The 25,053-nt window shown below is 48.8% G+C and overlaps 1 protein-coding gene across 1 annotated transcript in view; it reads right to left on the reverse strand.

The window, feature by feature from the left end:
• Positions 1–25,053, reverse strand: part of LOC119974889 (GAS2-like protein 2A) — a 75,940-nt gene that overhangs the window by 5,282 nt on the left and 45,605 nt on the right. The window contains exons 4-5 of the mRNA XM_038814224.1: positions 23,678–23,774; positions 18,029–18,332 (exon numbers count right to left, since the gene is read on the reverse strand). Coding sequence (XP_038670152.1) covers positions 18,029–18,332; positions 23,678–23,774 — 401 coding nt within the window. The remainder of the gene's footprint in view (positions 1–18,028; positions 18,333–23,677; positions 23,775–25,053) is intronic.

Below are 25,053 nucleotides of genomic sequence, written 5' to 3' on the forward strand. Positions count from 1 at the left end.
AATCAACTTCAGTTGCTTTATCCATGTCCTTCCTTCCATCATAAGGTTAGAAGTTGGGATGTTCCTAATGATCACACAATGTTCCGGGTCATTTACGACTCCTCAGATACTGAAGCTGTCCATGTCCAAATGCAGCAAGACCTGGACAATATCCAGGCTTGGGCTGACAAGTGGCCGGTAAACTTTTCACCACACAAGTATCAGACAATGACTATCACCAGCGAGAGAATCTAACCATTTCTCCTTGACATTCAATGGATTACCATTGCTGAACTCCCACTATCAACTTGCTGTAGATGATCAAAAACTAAACTGGAACAGCTATGTAAAGGTCAGAGGCTGGGAATCCTTCAGTGAGTAACTTACTTCCTGACTCTCCAAAGCTTGTCCGCCATATACAAGGCCCAAGTCAGGAGCATGCTAGAAGATATTGCCTGGTGAATGTGGCTCCAACAACACTCAAGAAACTTTACTCCATCTAAGGCAAAGCAGCCCCCTTGATTGGCATCCAATCTACCTTCTTGAACATTCACTCCCCCCAGCACCAATGCACAGTGCCAATTGACATGAGTACCAACTACAAGATACACTGCAGCAACTCACCAATCCTTCAACAGCACCTTCCAACCCCAAGCGAAGCAGACACATGGGAACACCACCACCTGCAAATTCCCCTGTTCGCCATACACCATCCTGACTTGGAAATATATCGCCATTCCTTAACTATCACTGGGTCAAAATCGCTTGCTAACAGCCCTGTCGGTGTACCGACATCAGAGGGACTATGGAGGCTCAAACCACCACCTTCTCAAAAGCAATTAGTTGTGGACACTAAATGCTGGAATTGCCTCAATGCCCACATCCCATGAAAGAATGAAAAAAAAAAGGTAAGCAGTCGGATATTAATTTCTTCAAATGTCAGGATGTGCCAGGAATGAGCATGTTGGTGAAACTATTCAAATAAGGCTTTTAGTCTCATTTTGGCTCTATCGCTTGGTTGGGTTGTGTCAATCCGGAGCCCAGGGCAATTTCTAGTTTCTGTAAATGTGAAGAGATAAGGTGACACTGGATAGGATTTCAACACTGTATTTCCTGACAGTTTACATGTCCATGTGAAGTGTATATGTTCAGAGCAGACAGAATTTCAATATTACCATGCTGACTATTCAGAGTCCAACAATTTACATTTCTGATTAAACGTCATTAGAACGCCCTGATCTCAAAGGTTCTCGCTCCACTCCAAATCCAAGGCTCACAATGCAGTGCAGTGCTGAACAGGTACCTGTCCCCCCTTGTGGCCTGATTCAGTGAACAGAGGCTGGTGGGTTGATAATAGTAATAATCTCGTATTGTCACAAGTATTAAGTTACTGTGAAAAGCCCCTAGTCGCCACATTCCAGCACCTGTTCGGGTAAGCTGGTACGGGAATTGAACCTGCACTGCTGGCCTTGTTCTGCATCATAAACCAGTTGTCTAGCCCACTGAGCTAAACCAGCCCACTAACCCAGCCCTTGATTGGGGTCTACAGGACAATTTCAGCCTGGTTTGAAATTCTGGGACAACCCAGCCAAAGAGCAACAGGCAATTGGTAAAATGACTTCCTACATTGTTTCAATTTTTAAGCCGGCGCTGCTCCCCACTCTCTCTCCAAGCAGTCGGCCAGTGGTGCATCCTGCTGCCCCGCTTCTCCACTAGATAATGCATGTTCATCAATATCAATGCAGTGCAGGACCCACTGACAGTACGCAAACTGCCTGAACACAGGAAGCCCCAGTGTTTCAGTCCTTGTGTTCCATCACTATTTCAGCAACCCAACACTCTTGTTTTAAGTGTGTGAGATTGTAGAGACACATCTCCCACGAGACAAAAAGGGCGATCACAACTGCAGAGTGTAATGGTGACATCACACTATCCATCCCAGCTAAACAGTTTTTAACGGTTAGAACAGGTACAGGGAGACGGATCTTGTTAATGTGGAGAGACTCGAAACCCCCGAGTGTGGAGACCTGGCTTAGTGACATGGCTGAGTTTCTCAGCCTGGAGCGAATAAAGTTTGCCTTGAGAGGGTCCTTGCTGGGGTTCTCCCGGCGGTGGCAACCTTTCCTTGACTTTCTAGGGGAGCGGTAAAATGTCAGCAGCAGCAGCAATCGGGGGGGGGGGGGGGGGGGGGGGGGGGGGGGGGGGGGGCTCAGGTGGGGGAACTGTTTATTTAATGTATATTTTCTTTTTGTATAATGATAACAGCCACCTAGTTTTGTTAAATACTTTTCATTTATTTTTCTGTTATTATTTATGTAAAAATTCTGTTTGAAAAAAGTTTTAATAAAAACAAATTTAAGAAAAAAGGACAGGGACAGAAGTTCTAAACGTGTGCCAAAACATGAGCAGAGATATTGTAGAAGCTTGCTGTTCTAGTGATGCAGCCCACATTCAGACTCCCCATTCACCCTTCCAGCATCTGGGCTTCCTGTCATTCTAATGTCTCACAAAGCTCTCTAAATCTTTAGGTATTCACAGTCTTCCCTTATGTCACTAATTTTGGGTGAGATTTAACAGGAGAAGGTCGAAGTGCCGTATCGGGTGCAGCTTCCCGGGCGCTTCCCGACAGCCGAGCCAGCAAGACCGCGGCCCGCATTTAACAGCACGTAGCGCCAAAGATTATGCCCCGCGAGCTTCACGGTGGAAATGGCCGTCCTGCCAGCTGATTCACCTGGACCGACCCCCTGCCACCGCTAACAAGGGGAACGCTCCCTCTAAACACACTCGGCCATGCCACCACATAGACCTGCTCTACGTTTCGGGGATGCCAACCTGGCCAGACTGCTAGATGCCATGGAGGTGAGACGGGATACCCTGTTTCCCAGAGGGGGTCAGCCTAAGGGCTGCTAATGCCACATGGGAGCAGTGGCAGCGGCCGTCAGTTTGGGCAGGAAGAAGATCTATAACCTCCATTGGGCAGCACGGGTAGCTTGACACCATCCTCCTGGCAAAGGTCCAGCCTACCCCCACCTTGACAACCCTGCCCGACCTCTCCCCCACAACAAGTCGGCAGCTGGCACCTTGCACCCACTCCCCCACCCCCAAAGATATTACCGCATCCATGGCTCAGCGCACCCTGGCACCCACCAGCACAACTCCTCCATGCCCAGATGCCCACTTGCCATAGACGCCCCCTAATGCATAAAGCATATAGTCCACCATGACCTGTCTTTGTGCCACAGGAGAGGTTAGCCCATAATTGGCAGGAAAAGGACCAGATGGGCGGCGGGGTTCTGGACAGCAAAGTCCGCAATCCCTCCCACCAGCCCTGGAGATCACGGGGTTGGCTGAGGATAGAGCAGCTCCATTGACCCTTCACCCAGATGACCTGTCCCAAGTGAGTTGTTCATGTCAGATGAAATGGTCCTTCCCTTTCACTGACCACATGTCCATTCTCTCGCAGGATCTCCATCCGATGGGACCGGGTCACCCAGGCCACCCCGCCCCCCAACCACAAACACCCCCCCACCACCCCCCCCCACCACCACCCGCCACCCAAGACAAAACATCTCCGAGGATGCCCCCACCATCAAGACGTCACGGTCATCATCCCCACCCTCCGCCAGCATAGAGAAATATATCTCAGCGTGCGATAATAGTTTACAAGCTCCTGAGGCACAATCTGGTGAACACCACACAGATGCTGATAGACAAAACAAGCGGAGGTAGGAACATCCAAGGGAGTCAGCAGTCGGAGATCTGCTGGATACCAGGACTCCGCTGACTCACAATCGGATCCCGAGGCTGGGACAAGGTTATCCCGGAGCTAACGCGAGAGCGCGCCTATGAGATTCAGGAGGGCATGTCAGCGACATTCTGAAGTCTGCACAACTGATTGGAGAGATCCCAAAGATTATGGTGCAGGAGATGGCACCTACAATGTGTGGCACCGAGGTCAACATTGCTAGTGTGGTGGCCACAGTTATTCTGAGTCTTCTGAAATATCCTCAAATGCTTCTCTATTGATCTATCCCCTAGCTTAGTATCCCACTTTCCTTCAGCTAGCTCAGTTATCATGTCCACATAGTTGTACTTATTTAAAAGCTTCAGCATCTCTTTTTATCAGCAATACTCAAGTTTGCTCTGCCAAGTGACTATTAATAGAACTATATCAGAGATTTTATTATCCACGCTACGAATCCCAACAGGATGTTAAAGCTAATTATGCCTTGTCATCTGATTACTAATGGCCATATATCTGTGGCAGAATTCAGATCCTCCTATTATGAAAGAATGAAGCTTTCAACAGGAGGGCATCTTTTCAAATAACCTTGATTGGACTCTGATTGAATACATTTGAGATTATTTTCCAGGAAGCTGGTGATTTTCCTGTGAGATTATGATTAATCATGTTACCGCCTATTTTGTTAATAAAATACCCAATCAATGGGTGAAATAGGCTACAACAGGAGGGGCTGAGGCCAAGTTCCCATGTCTATTCTTGCTCCGGAGAATGCTGCTGTTTCCCGATGTACTGGTGCGTTACCATTCATTCCCCCTCTGGCCTTGTGTTGGCATCAGTTCCCTGAACCTGTGCTGTACTTCAATGCCTTGACCTCACACTCCCCCCTTCACTCAAAAATATCACGATGCTACAGCCCACAAATGCAGGTTGAGGGGTTGAATGGCTTAGTTTTAGAACATTGAGGAGGCCATTTGGCCCATAAAGTCTGCACTGACCCACTTAAGCCCTCACTTCCACCCCACCCCCATAACCCAATAACCCTTCCTAACCTTTTTTTGGTCACTAAGGGCAATTTATCATGGCCAATCCACCTAACCTGCACCTCTTTGGACTGTGAGAGGAAACCGGAGCACCCAGAGGAAACCCACGCAGACACAGGGAGAATGTGCAGACTCCACACAAACAGTGGCCCAGCAGGGAATCGAACCTGGGACCCTAGTACCAGCCTCCCCGGACAGGCGCCGTAATGTGGCGACTAGGGGCTTTTCACAGTAACTTCATTGAAGCCTACTCGTGACAATAAGCGATTTTCATTTTCATTTTTCATTTTCACAGCGCTGTGAAGCCACAGTGCTATCCACTTGTGCTACCGTGCTGCCCAAATCTGCTCTTATTCCATCTTGAACTCACCAGGACACTTCACAAAATACCAATACAAGGGGGAAATGACAATTTATGCTCTGTGGGAAGAGTGTGCTGACTGGTTGGTAAGTGGACTCTGACAGTACAGGCATTGCCATGAAGAATGCACCAGTTGACGGTGACTGAAAGTTAACTGTTCAGCACTGTTTGAAATTTAAAAACCTTGCTTCACTCTTATCAATGTTTCTATTATAACTCCTCCTGGACACATTTATAACGGACTTTCTCCATGAAAATGTGTCACACTGTAATTACGCCCTCCCACCAGTGAGGATTCTAAGCCAATACCAATGACGGATATAATTGCACTACTCTTTGAAAGTTGCCACTCAAGTGGATAGAGCTGCGAAGAAGGCCTATGGTGTGCTAGCGTTCATTAGTAGAGGGATTTAATTTAAGAGCCGTGAGGTGATGGTGCAGCTGTACAAAACCTTGATAAGGCCACATTTGGAGTACTGTGTGCAGTTCTGGTCACCTCATTTTAAGCTTTGGAAAAGGTGCAAAGGAAATTTACCAGGATGTTGCCTGGAATGGAGAGTAGGTCTTACGAGGAAAGGTTGAGGGTGCTAGGCCTTTTCTCATTAGAACGGAGAAGGATGAGGGGGCGACTTGTTAGAGGTTTATAAGATGATCAGGGGAATAGATAGAGTGGACAGTCAGAGACTCTTTCCCCGGGTGGAACAAACCATTACAAGGGGACATAAATTTAAGGTGAATGGTGGAAGATATAGGGGGGATGTCAGAGGTAGGTTATTTACCCAGAGAGTAGTGGGGCATGGAATGCACTGCCTGTGGAAGTAGTTGAGTCGGAAACATTAGGGACCTTCAAGGAGCTATTGGATAGGTACATGGATTATGTTAGAATAATGGAGTGTAGATTAATTTGTTCTTAAAGGCAGCACGGTAGCATTGTGGATAGCACAATTGCTTCACAGCTCCAGGGTCCCAGGTTCGATTCCCGACTTGGGTCTTATTTCAGTTTTATTTTTCATGACATAAACTTCAGTGTTCATCCGTATAATCGATCCTTATAATAGAAACTGTCATTTAAACTTAGCTAGGCACAATTGCATGTTTTCTGCCATTGGTATTGATTTAGCACCCCTCAGGTGGGAGGGTGGAATTACAGTGTAACGATTTTACATTGGCAAGGTTAAATCTCAATATGTTTATGTGGAGTTACAAAAGAAAAATTAATTAAAATGTGCAGAGAAGTAAGATTTTTAACGTATGGGTAAATATAATTCTCCTGGATATTAGAAACTCAGCAGATGGGGTTTTGAAAAACTGGGGGAATGTGCTTCAGGACACCAAACCCATTCGGAAATGAAATTTGTTTTGTGTAGCATATTCATCCTTTTATTTGCCACTATACTGCCGCAGGTTTTGAAGTTGTGGTGAAAATCCAGAATCAGGGTCTAACACGACTACAGAAGCAAGTGAAGGAATGAAACTTCCTGGAGGGGGCGCTATTAACCGTTTCAGTTTGGCCCCACATGGGCCTAAATAACAGGAATGGATACCGAGATGAAAGGTAACTGGGGCCTTTTGGACATCTTGCCTCCTATTTAAGTCAACCTGCAATTCATCTCAAATGTTCAACAGGGTGTGGAGGCTACCCACACTCTACAGGCATGGCTGTAAAAGAAGCTCAACATATTTCCCGCACCAGCCTTCCCGGACAGGCGCCGGAATGTGGCGACTAGGGGCTTTTCACAGTAACTTCATTGAAGCCTACTCGTGACAATAAGCGATTTTCATTTCATTCTGTGCATTTAGACTAGCAGGAAAACATCCATCCTCTCAAGCCTGTTTTGCCATTCCCTTCGATCATGGCTGATCTGTACCTTGACTCTGTCCTTTTCCTGCAAAGGTAGTTGTGAGGATCCCTCTGGGAGTCCCAGTCAAAGATGGCAGCCAGGTAGTCTAACACGAATACCTGCTGCTGGAACAGACCAGTAGATACAGCATAAACGCAGTCTCAGTGAATGAGATTCCACTTTCGTTAGAGGCAGGGTCGAATAGGATGTTGTTGAACACAAAGCTAATTTGTACAACAAAGTTCTGCTTTCAGCAAGCAGATTCACCGAGAGCAGATTAATGTCATGACTGGTTGGACTTTTGTTCAAAATAATGAGCTATTAAATGGATCCATCCATTTCAATGAATAACTACCATTAAATATTGTTATCCGTGGAGATGGGAAACAGCTGTTCATTTACATCATGTCGTTCGTATGCATCGTATGTAACCGAAAAATACAGGGACTCATTGCAGGTGTCAAAAAAATCTGTGCCTCTAAATGAAGCCGAGAGAACTGTGGAATCAGAAAGCATGATGCACAGGAGGAGGTCATTTGGACCAATTTTGTTTCTTTGAAGTTCCAGATCAGATGCGGCCGCACCTGGAGTACTGCGTGCAGTTCTGGTCACCACATTATAGGAAGGATGTGGAAGCTTTGGAAAGGGTTCAGAGGAGATTTACTAGGATGTTGCCTGGTATGGAGGGAAGGTCTTACGAGGAAAGGCTCAGGGAATTGAGGTTGTTTTCGTTAGAGAGGAGAAGGCTGAGAGGTGACTTAATAGAGACATATAAGATAGTCAGAGGGTTAGATAGGGTGGACAGTGAGAGTCTTTTTCCTCGGATGGTGATGACCAACACGAGGGGACATAGCTTTAAATTGAGGGGTGGTAGATATAGGACAGATGTCAGAGGCAGTTTCTTTACTCAGAGAGTAGTAGGGGTGTGGAACGCCCTGCCTGCAACAGTAGTAGACTCGCCAACTTTAAGGGCATTTAAGTGGTCACTGGATAGACATATGGATGAAAATGGAATAGTGTAGGTCAGATAGGCTTCAGATGGTTTCACAGGTCGGCGCAACATCGAGGGCCGAAGGGCCCGTACTGCGCTGTAGTGTTCTATGTTCTATGTTCTATAGGCATTGCTGGCAAGGCTGGAATTTATTGCTCATCCACAGTTGCCCTTGAAAAGAGGGATTATAGATATACACACACAAATGCTTGAAACAATGTACTCATGATAGATATTTCCCAGACGTTGACCCATGTGGCTTTCAAGGACATTGTTTCAAGATTCAAGGTTGTTTCAAGGAAAAGGTTGAGTTGATGGGGCTGCCCAGAAAGCTTGAAGGGGAGAATGAGAAAGGACAAAAGGAGAAATGACAGGGAAAGAACAGATTTGGTCTTATGTTTGTCATCTATCATATTACGATAACAACTTGATCTACAATGCAGGTTTGCCCTGAAATGATGGGAAACTGTGCGAAGGAACTTGCCTGGAGGGGAGAGAAGGTTCAAATCGTGATGGTCTTTCCTGGACATACTTCTTTATAGGGAAGCCTTGCTCAGGGCTAGGGAACAGTTTTGTTTCGCTTTGTCAAAGGGTCATCCGGACTTGAAATCGTAGCTTTTTTCTCTCCTTGCAAGAGGATGCTGCCAGACCTGCTTATATTTTCCAGCTTTTTCTCTTTTGGTAACAGATTTGTTTACCTTGTAGCAGGTACTGAAGGTGGGAATGAGAGGCAATTCAAAATTAAAAAGAAAGCCTCTAGAGATCATGCCTTCAGCTCCGAGCTTTGAACGTGCCTCCCTAAATCTCTTCAATCCTTTACTTCTCTCATTCTTCCTTCAAGACACTCCTTAAAACATCAATGAATAGATAGGAGAGCTGCAACAAGCAAGCAAACAGGTGATAAAAAAAACAAAGCTTGCAGCACCAATGTATTCCAACTGAGGTGTTCGTAGGAAATCCTATTGACAAGCAGTGCGAGTAGTGAAGCTCGCTGCCAGCGAGTGGTGCACCGTCGAGAAACACACGACTGGCGGACCGGAAAATCCCACCCATGGGCTGGAATCCTCCAGCCATTCGCTGGTGGAGGGATTCTCTGGTCTTGCCAACAGCGCACCCCCTCCTGTGGGCTTCCCAGCAGCGAAGGGTGGTTTCAATAGGAATTACCATTGGCAGCGACGGGATCAGAGAATCCTGCCCACAGCAAATGGCGTGCCGAAAAACACTGGGCTGGGAGGACGGAGAATCCCACCCAATGATCTACAGTTTGTGGCTGACTGCACCGTCTTTGCCCACTCTGAAGCAGATTTGCAAGCCACTCTCCATCTCTTCAATCCTGTACACAAGAAACTCGGCCTGCCCTTGAATGTTTCCAAAACACAACTCATATCAATCTACACTCGGTCAGCCAAATATTCCCCATTCCATATACGTTGAAAGACAGACTCTGGAATATGTTGAACACTCCCCATGCTGTAGCAGCCACCTCTCTCAAACAGCCACCATTGATGAAGAGATCCAACAATGGGTCAGTTGCGGCAGCAGAACCTTCGACAAACTACGGTAGCGACTTTTGACAACAAAGACCTCCCCAAGTCAATGAAGTCCAAGAGCAGAGAGGTGTTGGGTCACCACATTTCTGTGCCGCAGTGAGAGCTGTACTGTATATCAAGAGATTAGGAGAAATTCCACTAGCAATGCCTCCTCCGTATCCTGTGGATTCAATTTGAGGACTATTGAATAAAAGCTAGAACCTTCTTGAGGCCAGCTCCGCAAGCATTTAGTCAAAACCCCAACAGAGTCGACTTTAATGGACTGGGCACTGTCCAGATGGCCAAACCTCATTTCCCCACCTGGTGCAGTTCCCTCAGCTCTCAAATGGCCAACATTCCAGGGGAGGACAAAAAACAAAATGCTTCAAAGGCACTCCGAAACTCTGGGCAGCACGGTAGCCCATTGTGGCTTCACACGCCAGGGTCCCAGGTTCGATTCCCTGCTGGGTCACTGTCTGTGCGGAGTCTGCACGTCCTCCCCGTGTCTGTGTGGGTTGCCTCCGGGTTCTCCGGTTTCCTCCCACAGTCCAAAGACGGGCAGGTTAGGTGGATTGGCCATGATAAATTGCCCTTAGTGTCCAAAAAGGTCAGGTGGGGTTATTGGGTTACGGGGATAGGGTGGAAGTGAGGGCTTAAGTGGGTCGGTGCAGACTCGATGGGCCGAATGGCCTCCTTCTGCACTGTCTGTTCTATGTCCTTGAGCTGCAGCAGGAGTGACGTTAATGACTGGGTGAAGTTTGCTATCAATCTTCCAAAATGGCGACAACTTGTGCATTAAGCTACATCACACTTTGTGCCTCAACGTCTTAATTATAAGGTGGCTCGGTGGCAGAGAAAGAATGAAAGGGAAGCAAATCCTGTGCTCCAAATCGCACTGTCCCTTGGGACGAGCTGAATAAATATAATTTTCCAAATCGAGGGACCAGCGGACAATAAAAACATTCAACGTGACAAATCAGACTAGGAACATGGCCTCACGTGAGATTTATCAGCCTCGTCACACGTCACAATCGGGATCCCGTCCATTGATGTCAGGACCCAGATTTATATATTCAAGTGAGCAGATAGTCTCACCTGAATATGTGTATACTGGATCTACCCAGTCCTGGGACCGAATGGTCTTGCCTCAGAGACCACAAACATGGAACAGGTCTACCGGTCCTTGGGGGAGTCAGGCGACCGGGGGCTCTGGGTGGTCTGGCTCTGGTAGAGTGGTTCCCTGGCATTCCTGATGCCATCCAGGCACTGTGTCACTGCGTGCCTGGTGCCCTAGCAGTGTGCCCGGGCACTGCCACCTGGGTGCCACCCTGGCAGTGCCCGGGCACTGCCCCCTGGGTGCCACCCTGGCAGTGCCAGGCTGACAGAGACATTGCAGGGTGCCAAGTTGGCAGTGCTAAGGTGCCTAGGTGGCATTGTGCTGGGAATCGGGCCCGGGGGTGCCCTGCCCTTATGAGGTGGGGTGCAGGGGCCTTAATGACCTCCTTGTTGGGGATGTCCCGAGGCTGCGGTGGGGGGATCCAGAGATCGGAGCTCGTTAGTGCAGGAAACGGGACTAAGTGCGGCTTTGGTGGGGTGTTCCTTGGCGAAGCCCTGAATGGAGCAGAGTCCTGTTTAATAGTGGAGTCATTCTCGGCGCTGCCAGTGCCAGAAAGACCCCGCTACACGCGCTCGCATCAAGATTCTGTTTCATTTCTGTCAAATCGCGCCAGGAAACATTAGAAATTAGGACCTAAAGGTGATCAAAAAATAGTTTTTCAGCAGACTAGCAAAATCCATTCAGCCCATCCAGCCTACACCACGATCCAGAATAGTCGGCCATTTATCCTTTCTCTATTCCATTCTCCCGCATTTGTCATTCCCTTGAGAAAAAATAAATACTCTAGATGCGGGAAACATAGAATGTTCTGGAAACACTCAACAGGTCGGGCACAGCATATGAGAAGAGCTTGACATTTCAATTCTCGCCCATCATCAGAAATGGAAATATTGTTCTCTCCTTTCCACTGGGCTTGACTTGCTGGGTGTTTCCGGCATTTTCTACATTGCTTCTCTTCCTCTATCAATCAGGTCCAGCTGGAAAATGTTACCACATAAGCTTTGACCCAGAAGGAGGCCAATCTGTCCCTTAAAGTTGTGCCAATGTTGCCTCCACATTTATTTTACTTTATTCTTTCAGAAGAAGTGGACACGCTGGCTGGGCCAGCATTTGTTGCCCATCTCTAACTGCCCTTCAACTGAGTGGCTTGCTGGGCCATTTCAGAGGGCAGTTGAGAGTCAACCCCATTGCTGTGGATTGAGAGCCACATGTAGGCCAGACGAGGTAAGGATGGCAGATTTCCTTCCCTGAAGGACATTAGTAAACCAGATGGATTTTTAACAATAATTGATGATTGTTTCATGGTCACCGTTACTTAGATTAGCCTTTTAATTCCATATTTTATTAATTGAATTTGAACCCATGTATCCACAGCACTAGCCTGGACCTCTGGATTACTAATCCAGTAACATTACCATCACACCACCATTTCATCTGACATTAGCCTTAACTAATCCTAAATCCCTGCTCCTGCATTGCAAGAGGATTTGACTAGAGGAATAGGGATTTTTTACTGCAATTGTATAGGGCATTGGTGAAGCCACACCTGGGGTGGGATTCTCCCGTACCCAGCGGAGTGGGGGGATCCCAGCGGGACGGAGTGGCGGGAACCACTCCAGCGTCGGGCCGCCCCAAAGGTGCGGAATCCTCCGCAACGTCAGGGGCTAGGCTGGCGCTGGAGTGGTTTGCGCCGCGCCAGCCAGGGCCGAAGGGACTCTGCTGGCAGGCGTGGGTCCGCTCATGCGCGGGAGCATCAGCGACTGCTGACATCATCCCAGCACATGCGCAGGGTGGGGTTCACCTTCGCGCCGGCCATCGCGGAGGCTTACACGGCCTGCGTGTAGGAATAGAGTGCGCCCACGGCACAGGTCCGCCCGGAAGCCGTCGGTGCACCCCCCGGGGCCAGATCGCCCCAGGACCCCGGAGCCCGCTCGCGCCGCCAGGTACCGCCGGTAAGGGACCTAGTCCAATTTACGCCGGCGGGACCTGCATAGAACGAGCGAGACTTCGGCCCATCGCGGTTCGGAGAATCGCCGGGGGGGGGGGCCGCTGCGAGCGGCGCCAATGGGCGTGGCACGATTCACGGCGGGGGGGGGGCGGAGAATCCCGTCCCTGGAGTATTGTGTGCAGTTTTGGTGTCCTTATCTGAGGAAGGATGTTCTTGCTCCAGAGGGAGTGCAGCGAAGGTTTACCAGGCTGATTCCTGGGATGGCGGGACTGTCACATGAGGAGAGACTAAGTCGGTTAGGAGTTAGAAGAGTGAAGGGGGATCTCATAGAAACTTAGAAAATTCTAACAGGAGGAGACTGGGTAGATTCAGAAAGCATGTTCCCGATGGTGGGGGAATCCAGAACTAGGGGTCATAGTTTGAGGATAAGGGGAAAACCTTTTAGGACCAAGGCGAGAAGAGTGGTGAATCTGGAATTCAAGACCACAGAAAGTAGTTGAGGCCAAAATGTTGAGCAATTTCAAGAAGAATTAGATATAACTCTTGGGGCTGAAAGGATCAAGGTGTATAGGGGTGAAGGTAAGATCAGGGTATTGAACTGGAGGGTCAGCCATGATCGTAATGAATGGCAGAGCAGGCTCAAAGGGCCAAATGGCCTCCCCCTGCTTCTATTTTCTATGTTTTTCCATGCAAGTTTAATATTTTCTTTTACACCAATATACACAATGTTTGTTTAAATATAATGACTTTTGTTGATTTTAATAGCTCCTTGGTTAGGATTAAGGATGATTAGGAATTCTAATACATTGCCCACCACTCACACTGCCAAGCGTATCACGGCCATATACCTCGAATGGGCAGTACCAGCTGCCATTACCATCGGGATCAAATATAAAGATGCTACTTAAACTGCTACTATTTTGAATGGCTCAACAAATTGTTTCCAGTGTCAGGGAAGAAACCAAATTATGGTGATTCATCCAATCTGTTAATAGCGTTCACTTAACTGATTAAAAACCTCGACTGATTTCAAACAATGTTAGGTCTTCGAGTAGCTTCAATCAGTTGCTTGTACCTTATTAAGGTGTGATTTCGACATTGATGGATATTGATTTCGATGTTCACTATACCACAGGGAGCTGACAAACCCCTACGCGATGCTGTTGTAGATGTGTTAGTGGGCATCATGATAGCGCAAGTGATTAGCACTGTGGCTTCACAGTGCCAGGGTCCCAGGGTCGATTCCCTGTTGGGCCACTCTGTGCGGAGTCTGCACGTTCCCCCCCGATGTCTGCGTGGGTTTCCTCCGGGGGCTCCGGTTTCCTCCCACATTCCAAAGACGTGCAGGTTAGGTGGATTGGCCATGACTAAATTACCCTTAGTGACCAAAAAGGGGGAGGGGTTATTGGGTTACGGGGATAGTGTGGAAGTGAGGGCTTAAGTGGGCCAGTGCAGACTCGATGGGCCGAATGGCCTCCTTCTGCACTGTATGTTCTATGTGCTATGTTATTTTGGACTGTAACAGGCTCCGCCTCAGGTAAAACAGGGATGTTTGGGCAGCACGGTAGCACAATTGTTTCACAGTTTCCGGGTCCCAGGTTCGATTCTCGGCTTGGGTCACTGTCTGTGCGGAGTCTGCACGTTCTCCCCGTGTGTGCGTGTGTTTACTCCAGGTGCTCCGGTTTCCTCCCACAGTCCAAAGATGTGCAGGTTAGGTGGATTGGCCATGATAAATTGCCCTTAGTGTCCAAAATTGCCCTAGTGTTGGGTGGGGTTACTGGGTTATGGGGATAGGGTGGATGTATGGGCTTGGGTAGGGTGCTCTTTCCGAGAGCCGGTGCAGACTCGATGGGCCGAATGGCCTCCTTCTGCACTGTAAATTCTATGATTCTATGAAAACCTGTAAGAACAGAAAGACTCACTTTCTGCGGTGGACGATGTTCCCCCACTTCGCAGATAGCAATTCCCTTCCTTTTCTGCTTCTATTGTTGAAGGCAAGTTCTTTATCCCCCTGTTACTGATTTGCAACCTCGTGGAAATAAACTTTCACTATTTACCCCTTCAAAACCTTTTCCCAATCTTCACACCTCGAATAACCTTCCCCCTCACCCTAACCTTCTCTAAGAACTGAACTAGGCCTTTGAGCCCACTGGGTTTTCATATTCCACCTTCATTGACCACAATGCCCGCAGTGTCTTAATCAATACTTATTCCTCAGCTTATGGCTATTAGCAGGGTCAATGAATATTTCCAAGGCAGAGGTAGGTAGACTCTGGACTAACAAGGGAAACAAAACATATCGGGGGGTAGGTGGAATGTGGAACTGAGGCCACAGTCTGATCAGCCATGATCTTATTGAACTGCAGAACAGGTTCGGGGGACCGAATGGCTTACCCCTGCTCCTAATTCATATGTTTGTATGTACGTGTGTTCACAAACCAGTTAATTTGTTGTTTCCGTCAATGTTGTAGTTTCTGTTTGCTGATCACACTCTTGTTGCTGTCTTTAATGACGAGGGAACCCTTGAAATTTGCCACACAGTTCCGAGGGCACATTGTTTCAGTCCCATTTGTGGGACCTTGCATGCTGTCTGCAATTGGCCGCTACAATTCCCACATTTCAATGGTGATTTCTGTTGTCTGCATATCATGTCAATTTCCTTTTATTGGCTGTGATGCATTTTGGGATGTTCTTCAAGACGTAAAAGGCTTTTGCAAATAGAGTGTGGTGACATTTTCTGTTCACTGTCAATTTGTATGAAAATAGACCAGGATAGGAGGCAGCAAGGGGAGGCAGTGGCGTAGTGGTATTGTCACTGGACTGGTGATCCAGAGACCCACGGTAATACTCTGGAGACCCGGGTTCGAATCCCACCATGGCGGAAGGTGGAAATTGAATCCAATAAATATCTGGAATTAAAAGTCTAATGATGACCATGAAACCATTGTTGATTGTCGTAAAGCCCATCTGGTTCATTAATGTCCTTTAGGGAAGGAAATCTGCCATCCTTACCTGGTCTGCCCTACAGGTGACTCCAGACCCACAGCAATGTGACTCTTAAATGCCCTCTGAAATGGCCCTAGCAAGCCAAATTGTATCAAACTTCTACAAAGTTAATAAAAAGAGAAAGAAACCGGACTGATAACCTGGCATCAACCTTGACTCTGGAAACGACAACGGCAACCCAGCCCAGTCCACTCTGCAGTGTCCTCCTTACTAACACGTGGGGACTTGTGCCAAAATTGGGAAAGCTGTCTCACAGACTAGTCAAGCAACAGGCTGACAGCCATACTGACAGAATCATACCTTAGAGATAACATCCCGGTATGTTGTGTGTCCTGGTATGTTGTGTCCCACTGGCAGGGCAGACGCAGCAGACGTGGTGGCACAGTGGTATACAGTCAGCAGAGAGTTTCCCTGGGTGTCTTCAACATTGGCTCTGGACCCCATGATGTCTCATGGCTTCAGGTTAAACATGGGCAAGGAAACCTCCTGTTGATTACCACGTACCGGCCACCATCAACTAATGAATCAGTACTCCTCCATGTTGAACACCCCTTGGAGGAAATACTGAGGGTGGCATGTACTCTGGGTGGGGGACTTCAATGTCCATCACCACAGGCCGAGCTGGCTGGGTCCTAAAGGACATAGCTGCTTGACTGGGACTGCAGCAGGTGGTGAGGGAACAAGAGGAAGCAACATACTTGACCTCATCCTCACCAACCTGCCTGCTGCAGATGCATCTGTCTTTGACAGTATTGGTTGGAGGAATCACAGCACAGTCCTTGTGGAGTCAAACTCCCATCTTCACATTGAGGATACCTTCCATCGTGTTGTGTGGCGCTACCATTGTGCTAAATGGAACAGATCTAGCAACTCAAGACTGGATATCCATGAGGTGCAGTGGGAGCAGCAGCAGAATTGTTCTCAACTGGAATCTGTTAGCTCACGGCCCAGCATGTCCCCACTCTACCATTACCACCTAGACAGGGGACCAAGCCTGGTTCAATGAAGACTGCAGGAGGGCATTCCAGGAGCAACACCAGACATACCGAAAAATTAGGTGTCAATCTGGTGAAGCTACAATACAGGACTACTTGCGTGCAAAACAACATAAGCAGCAAGTGCTAGACAGAGCTAAGTGAGCCCACGACCAATGGATCAGATGTAAGCTCTGCAGTCCTGTCACATCCAGTCGTGAATGGTGGTGGACAACTAAACAACTCACTGGAGGTGGAGGCTCCACAAATATCCCCATCCTCAATGATGGAGGAGCCCAGCACAACTGTGCAAAGACAAGGTCGAAGCATTTGCAATAATCGTCAGCCAGAAGTGCCGAGTGGATGATCCATCTTGGTGACCTCCAGAGGTCCCCAGCATCACTGGTGTCAGTCTTCAGCTAATACGATTCGCTCCACGTGATATTAACAACTGGCTGAAGTCACTGGATACTGCAAAGGCTATGGGATCTGACAATATCCCAGCATAAGTACGAAGGACTTGTGCACCAGAACTTGCTGCACCCCTAGCCAAGCTGTTCCAGTACAGCTACAACACTAACATCTACCCGGCAATGTGGAAAATTGCCCAGATGTGTCCTGTACACAAGAAACAGAACAAATCCAACCCAGCCAATCACCGCCCTCAGTCTACTCTCCATCATCAGCAAAGTGATGGACGGAGGTAATGACCATCTCCAATAACAGAGAATCAAATAATCACCCCTAACATTCAATGGCATTTTCATCAGCCACTATCAACATCCAAGGGGTTATCACTGACCACAAAAGGAACTGGACTAGTCATATAAATACTTTGGCTACAATAGCAAGTCAGAGGTTAGGAATCCTGCGGCGAGTAATTTACATCCAGGCTCCCCAAAGCCTGTCCACCAACTAAGGCCGAGTCTGGAATTAGATGGAATATTCTCCATGATAAGTGTAGCTCCAACAATGCTCAAGAAGCTCAACACCATCCAGGACAAAGCAGCCTGTTTGATTGGCACCCCTTCCACAAGCATTTACTCTATCACCGACGAGCAACAGTGTGTACCATCTACAAGATTCAATGTAGGAACTCACCAAGGCTCCTTCGGCAGCATCCTCTAAACCCACAATCACTACCATCAAGAAGGACAAGGGCAGCAGACACCTGGAACCCCACCACCTGGAGGTTTCCCTCCAAGTCACTCACCATCCTGACTTGGAAATATATTGGCCGTTCATTCACTGTTGCTAGGGCAAAATCAAGGAACTCCCTCCCTAATAGCACATTGTGTGTACCTGCACCACATGGACTGCTGGGTTCAAGAAGGCAGCTCACCACCACCATCTCGAGGGCAATTAGGAATTGGCAACAAATGCTGGGCTAGTCAGCGAAACCCACATCCCTGAAAAAAGTGACTTTTAAAGAAGTAGAATATCATTGCCATTTGATAAGTCTTTCTCAGGGAAAGAGTGATGCTTAAGAGCCCGTACCTGGTTTGAAGGAGCTGCCGTGGCTCTGACTTGTCCCGCGGTGCTCTGGTAGCTGAATTCTCTCCAGCGGTGGTATGAACAGCTGCCGATGGGGGCCGAACAGCACTGCGACTCCTCAGCGAAAGAGCAGATGGCGTGTTTAGTCTCCACTCCACTGGAGGCATGGGACTCTGCGATCTTGACAGAATGAGCGCTGTCTGTGGCTTGTTTGTCTGGTCGCTCCTCGGTGACAAGCGAGACTTGATCTCGTGAACAGGGGTAGTGGACCTGTGTGGGCTGCTGAATCTGGCCACCTGTTTGTGAGCTGGTAGAAATTGACGTTAGCATTCAATTACTGGAAATCTATACTTGGCTGTGTAATTCAATACTCAACAGGAGTTTCATTGGGGAATTCTGTCAGAAGCATAAAGCATCACACAATATTCCAACTGCAGTCTATCCAAGGTCTATACGATCTAATATTAACTCTTTCCTTTTGTATCCAGTATTTATAGATACCACCATTATCTACATGTGCTACCGCTCTTATGACAGCATAGTAGCATAGTGTTCAGCACTATGGCTTCACAGCGCCAGGGTCCCAGGTTCGATTCCGGCTTGGGTCACTGTCTGTGCGGAGTCTGCACGTCCTCCCCGTGTCTGCGTGGGTTTCCTCCGGGTGCTCCGGTTTCCTCCCACAGTCCAAAGATGTGCTTGTTAGGTGGATTGGCCATGATAAATTGCCCTTAGGTTAGATGGGGTTGCTGGGTTACGGGGATAAGGTGGAGGTGTGGTCTTCAGTGGGGTGCGCTTTCCAAGAGCCAGTGCAGTCTCGATGGGCCGAATGGCCTCCTTGTGCACTGTAAATTCTACAATTCTATAACCTTTGCACCCCTCAATCCCACACTCCATTTAAAATCTTATAGTTTATGACAGGCATTATCAAACTCGGGGCGTGATGGGCGGGTGTCGGGAGGGTCGCGGAGCCGTCCGTCGCGGCGCTCCCGATCGTGCAAATCTGCGTGCAACAGCCACAGCAGCCGGCTGTCAAGAACGCCGGTGGCAAGCGACCTTCAAAATGGCCACGAGCCTGTAAATAAAATGCGGCTGCACTGCGCATGCATGCTGATCATCGCCGCGCATGCTCATAGTGCGCATGCGCACCGATGATTGGGCACGCATGCGCAGTGCGGCCGCTTTTTTTTTTAAACGGTTACAGATTTTTGTTTTACCAGTTTGGGGGGGGGGGGGTTATTCATTTTATTCATTTATTTTATTCATTTAATTTTAATTTTTTTAATTCATTTTATTTTTTTTTACAAGTTCAGGGGGGGGTTTATTTGATAAAATTTTACAGGAAAAAATGCAGAACTTTGGGCAGATGGAGTCTCCATACTTTCCGATACCGGAAGGCTTCACCTTCATCCAACAGGTTCCATTGGAGGATTGTGTACGAGGGCCAAAGGGACCCAAAACCATTTCCTCCATTTTTGTCAGCAGCAAACAAGGTAAGAGAAAATGGTGGGTCGCGAAGGTTGGTCGGGTTGGGTTGGTATAAAATGGGCCCCCGGAAAAAAAGTTTCAAGAATACTGGTTTATGGTGACAATTTATGGTGATAATTGTTTACCTCCCTTTTAACTTCCACATTTCTCTGCATTGAACTGTATGTGCCAGCTCTCTGCCGGGCTGCCAGTCAATTTTCTCCTACATTGCATCAGTCTTGCTCACAGTTTGTCAGACCCACAATTTGGTTATCAGCACATTTCAACGTTGCTCGCTCAACTGCGAACTCCAGGCAGATTACTGGGGCAAAATTCTCCGACCCCCAGCAGGGTCGGAGAATCGCCCGGGACCGCTGAAAATCCCGCCGCCGCCGTGGCAGAAATTCTCTGCCACCCGGGAATTGGCGGGGGCAGGAAACGCGCCGCACCGATCGGCAAGCCCCCTGCGGCGATTCTCCGGCCCGCGATGGGCCGAAGTCCCGCCGCTGGGAGGCCTCTCCTGCCGCCGACGTTTGAACCACCTCTGGTGGCGGCGGGATTGGCGGCGCGAGCGGGCTTCCGGAGTCCTGGGGGCGATCGGACCCCGGGGGGTGCCTCCACGGTGGCTAGGCCCGCGATCGGGGCCCACCGATCGGCGGGCGGGACAGTGCCGTGGGGGCACTCTTTCGCTTCCGCCGCCGCCATGGCCTCCACCATGGCGGACGTGGAAGAGAATCCCCCAGCGCACATGCGCCAGTGGTGACGTCAGCGCATGCGCGAACCGGCGAAGGCCTTTCGGTCAGCCCCGGTGCCGGGCGGCGGGCATCAAAGGCCGCTGGTGCCGGTTTTGGCGCCAGTCAGCGTGTTGCCAACCGCTCTGGCGCGGGCCTAGCCCCTCAATGTGAGGGCTTGGCCCCCAAAGGTGCGGAGAATTCCGCACCTTTGGGGAGGCCCGACGCCGGAGTGGTTGGCGCCACTCCGCTACGCTGGGACCTCCTGCCCCGTCGGGTATGGGAGAATCCCGCCCCTGATGTGAGAAAGTTCCCTTCAACCTAAATCCTTTGCTCTCTGCCCTCTAACCCACCATTGTGACACATCCTCCTTTATTTCGTGTTTCATTATTTTTGTAACACGCTGGCACAGTGGTTAGCATCGCTGCTTCACAGTGGCAGGAACCCGGGTTCAATTTCGGACTTGGGTGACGGTCTGTGTGGAGTTTGCACGTTCTCCCCATGTCTGCGTGGGTTTCCTCTGGGTGCTCCAATTTCATCCCACAATCCAAAATTGTGCAGATTCGGTGGATTGGTCATGACCAGTACGTGGGATTACAGGGATAGGGAGGCACGGTAGCAGAATGGTTAGCAGTGTAGCTTCACAGCTCCAGGGACCCGGTTCGATTCCCAGCTTGGCTCGCTGTCTGTGCAGAGTCTACACATTCTTCCCGTGACTGCGCGGGTTTCCTCTGGGTGCACCGGTTTCCTCCCACAAGTCCCGAAGTACGTGAATTGGACATTCTGAATTCTCCCTCAGTTTAGCCAAAAAGGTGCCGGAATGTGGCAACTAGGGGATTTTAGCAATAACTTCATTGCAGTGTTAATGTAAGCCTACTTGTGACACTAATAAAATTATTATTATAGGACGGGGGAGTGGGCCTGAGTAAAATGCTCTTTCGGATTTTCAGTGCTGACTTGATGGGCCAAATGGCCTCCTTCTGCATTGTCGCGATTCTAAGGATCTTATCTGTAACACCATAAATGCTATTGTAACATCATATGAATCACATACAATGAATTTCCCTTCATCTATTGCTTTGAGAGTTCTGGGAGGCCAGTGTATCACAACCTGCTTTGTAGAAATCACTGTTGACAAATCGGATTAGCTGGGATTGAGCCCCTATTATGCATCTCGCCAAATCTGCCTTTCCATTGGCTGTTTAACAGGCCAAGTTTAAAAAAAAAAAAATTTAGAGTACCCCATTCATTTTTACCAATTAAGGGGCAATTGAGCGTGGTCAATCCACCTACCCTGCATCTTACTGGGTTGTGGGGGCGAAACCCACGCAAACACGGGGAGAATGTACAAACTCCACACGGACAGTGACCCAGAGCCGGGATCAAACCTGGGCAGGCCAAGTTTTTTAAATTCAGTCTCATGATATGCCAACGCCGATATTTCTTGGCCACCCCTCATTTGCCTTAAGAAGGTGGTGCCAAACTGCCTTAATGTACCTCTGCAGTGTGTTCCCACAGTGCTGTCAGGTAGGGAGTTCCGTCATCTTGTCAGAGTGATGCTGCAGGAATGCCAATTTATTTTTCCGGGAGGATTTAAAAAAAAATTTGAGTTGACTGACTAAGAATTTCCAAAGTGTCCACTGGGCTTGGAAATGGAAGTAAGTTGTCAAGAGGAGCCGAAGAGATCGCAAAGGGTTTCGTGAGGGGGCAAAGCTTTGGCAAATGGAACATATAGTGGGAAAATATGAACATGTCCACCTTACCAGGAAAAGAAAAAACATTTATCATTGAAATAAAGGAGACCACATAGCCTGGAAATGGGTGCCCGTGAATCATAAATTGTTAATTTGCAGGTACAGCAAGCGATTGAAAAAACAAATGGAATGTTGATGTTTATTGTAGGAGGAATAGAATATAAAAGTTGAGAGCTTTTGCTGCCACATCTTTGGTCAGGCCACATCTGGAAGACTGTGTACAGCTTTGGGGTGGGTTTTAAGGCCCCTCCTGCCGACAGGATCTTCCAGCCCAACCGAGGCCAATGGGCCTTCGAAAGGCTTGACACACTTTCCAGCCCCATCCCCTCTGCGACACAGCTGTACAATTCCGCACTTGGTCTCTGTAATAACCTGCATGGAATCATACGGATGGGGTCGATTGTTTTTCTCGTAAGGCTCAAGGAGTATGAGCTTCCCCACTAACTACGGGGTTGATAGTCATGTTGTATGTAAGGTCGGCCAGATAGGAACTGACCGACAGAAGACCCGGTGAGGTTCAACCGGGCCCCTTTGTGAATAGTCTGTATTACAAATAAACATATTCTTTGAGTTACTCATCTGATTCCTCTGACCTTTACTGAAGTCTCCTTGTTTGAAAAAGATACAATTACGTTAGAAAACGGTAGAAAGAAGGTTCACTCAGCCCATTCCTGAGATGAAGGGCTTATCTTAGGAGAGGAGGTTGAACAGGTGGGAGTCTGTACACATTGGAGTTTAGAAGAATGAGTAGTGATCTAATTGAAACATGTAAAGATTCTGAGGAGCCTTGATAGGGTGGATACCAGGAGGATGTGTCCTCTTGAACTAGGGGACATGGTTTAAGAATAAGGCATGGATTGAGAATTTTTTCTCACAGAGGGTTGTTAATTTGTGGAATTCTCTTCCTCAGAAAGCAGTGGAGACTGGGTCAGTGAAATTATTCACGGCAAAGTTAGATAGATTCTTGGTAGGCAAAGGAGTCAAGGTGTCTTGACCACGGGTAGGAACTCCCCACGTAGCCAGGCAGACACGATACAACAAGGTTTATTCTACTACTCCTCAATACAATACTCTCTCACTCTCCACTCCCCCTCAGGATCCTCTTCCCCGACCTGCTCCCAGGCCAGGGTTTGTATCCTTGGGGGCTCCTCCAATTGGGTGGAAGCTCCCCCCCCCCCCCCCCCAATCACCTGCAGAGTTCGTATTCCAAGGTGCAAGAGGAAAATCTAAGACTTTTACTTAAATTTAGAGTACCCAATTCTTTCCTCCTCCCCCCCCCCCCCCAATTAAGAGGCAATTTAGCAGGGCCAATTCACCTACCCTCCACACTGTTTTGGGTTGTGGGGCTGAGACCCATGTACACGGGGGGAGAATGTGCAAACTCCATATGGACAGTGACCCAGACGCTGTGAGGCAGCAGTGCTAACCACTGCGCCAGGAGAATCCAATACAATGTAGTGTCAAACCCCTTGGGGAGATCATAACACCAGGGTTAGAGGCGGGGGGGGGGGGGAGGGAAGAAAGGAAAGTAGAGTTGAGACCCCAACCAGATCAGCTACGGCCTTATCGAATGGTGGAGCAGGCTCCAATGGCCTACTCCTGCTTTTAAGTCCTGCGTTCCTATATTCCTATTTCTGGCTGTACCTCAGTCCTGCCTTCTCTCTATCTCTTTAGTCAGCAACCCCTGAGCGACAGGCACTTACTGAGCGATGTGCAGCGGCAGGGGTCATGTTTATCGAGGTAATGCTCCAGGGTGTCCCATCCCCCACCCACTCGCACCATCACATGATTCCGTAAAATCTACAAAATAAGGAAGAAAATCAAAAGTGCGAACAATTATCTCTTCTCTTCAGCAAGATCAATAAAGTACTTTTCTATTTTTAACTTCATTTTTGGAACAAACCATTTTCAGTGCCTGAAATCAATTTGTGTAAAACTCTATCAGTCGGAGTCAGGCACAGAACTTCACCATCAGATTTTGGAATCATTTTTGACACATAAATAAAATCTGTCACCGATTTGATGGGATAAAGAGAGATAATAGTGATACCTGTGACTATGTTATAGCAGTGAATCTGTGACCTAGCTCCACTCTCCGCAGAAGAATGTTAACTCGAACCAATGCCATCCTGCAACAGGAGGGCGACACATATGAATACTGATGATAAAGTGCCATTTGCAGATGTTTGTCACGGCATTAGGTATGAATGGCTCAAACTGATTCCCGTTCCTCAGAAGATTCAGTCCCTAATGATACCATTGTCGTGCATCAAATCACAACAATTTGTGCTGGGTTTGTCATAAAAATTATCCTGCATAGTGAAGATTCCTGCATCCCCAATACATTAACTCCTTGTTTGAGCATCACTTCTATACTTCAGATACCTTTAACTCACTATCTTTAACTTTTACCTCAGGCAGTTGTTAGAATTCGCCAGCCCAAAGAATGTGGGGCTGGCGATAGTTACAGAGACAGGGAGAGACAAGGGGCGGGATTCTCCCTTCTGGAGACTAAGTCCCCACACCCGCCGGAAAACGGGCGAGAATCATTCCGGACTTTTTCCTCGAAGGTCCGGGTGATTCTCCGTTTTCCAGGGGGCTAGCAGAGCCCCCAGCGTGCATCCCACAACTCTGGCTGCCAGCGGGGCCCTGTGAGACAGGCCGCACGACTGCGCATGCGCACAGCGGGCGCAAGCAGGTACGCGCATGCGCGCGCCGCCCCATTGCGGTGCGGGCACCGCCAACATGGCGGAGCCACACAGCGCGGAGGCAGGTAGGTCCCTCCCAGGTCGCGATGGCTAGCCGATCGGTGGCCCCCAATCGCGGGCCTGGCCACCGCTGAGGCCCCCCCCCCCAGAGTCAGATGCCCCCTGCCCCCCACCAGGGCCTCCATTGCGGCCGCGGGTCCCAGCTGCCGCCGGGTGACACCACATTTAAACTACGCCGTCGGGAGTTCGGCCGGTTGACCGCGGAGACTCGCTGCTGGGGGGCTCTTTCAACGGCCCCCGACCGGCGCCGTGTCGACCTTGTGCGCGGGACTGGCGGGTCCGCGGAGAATCACGGAAGCGCTGTCGTGCCA

The sequence above is a fragment of the Scyliorhinus canicula genome, chromosome 12 (assembly GCF_902713615.1).
Source record: "Scyliorhinus canicula chromosome 12, sScyCan1.1, whole genome shotgun sequence".
In the NCBI taxonomy this organism is placed as follows: Eukaryota; Metazoa; Chordata; class Chondrichthyes; order Carcharhiniformes; family Scyliorhinidae; genus Scyliorhinus; species Scyliorhinus canicula.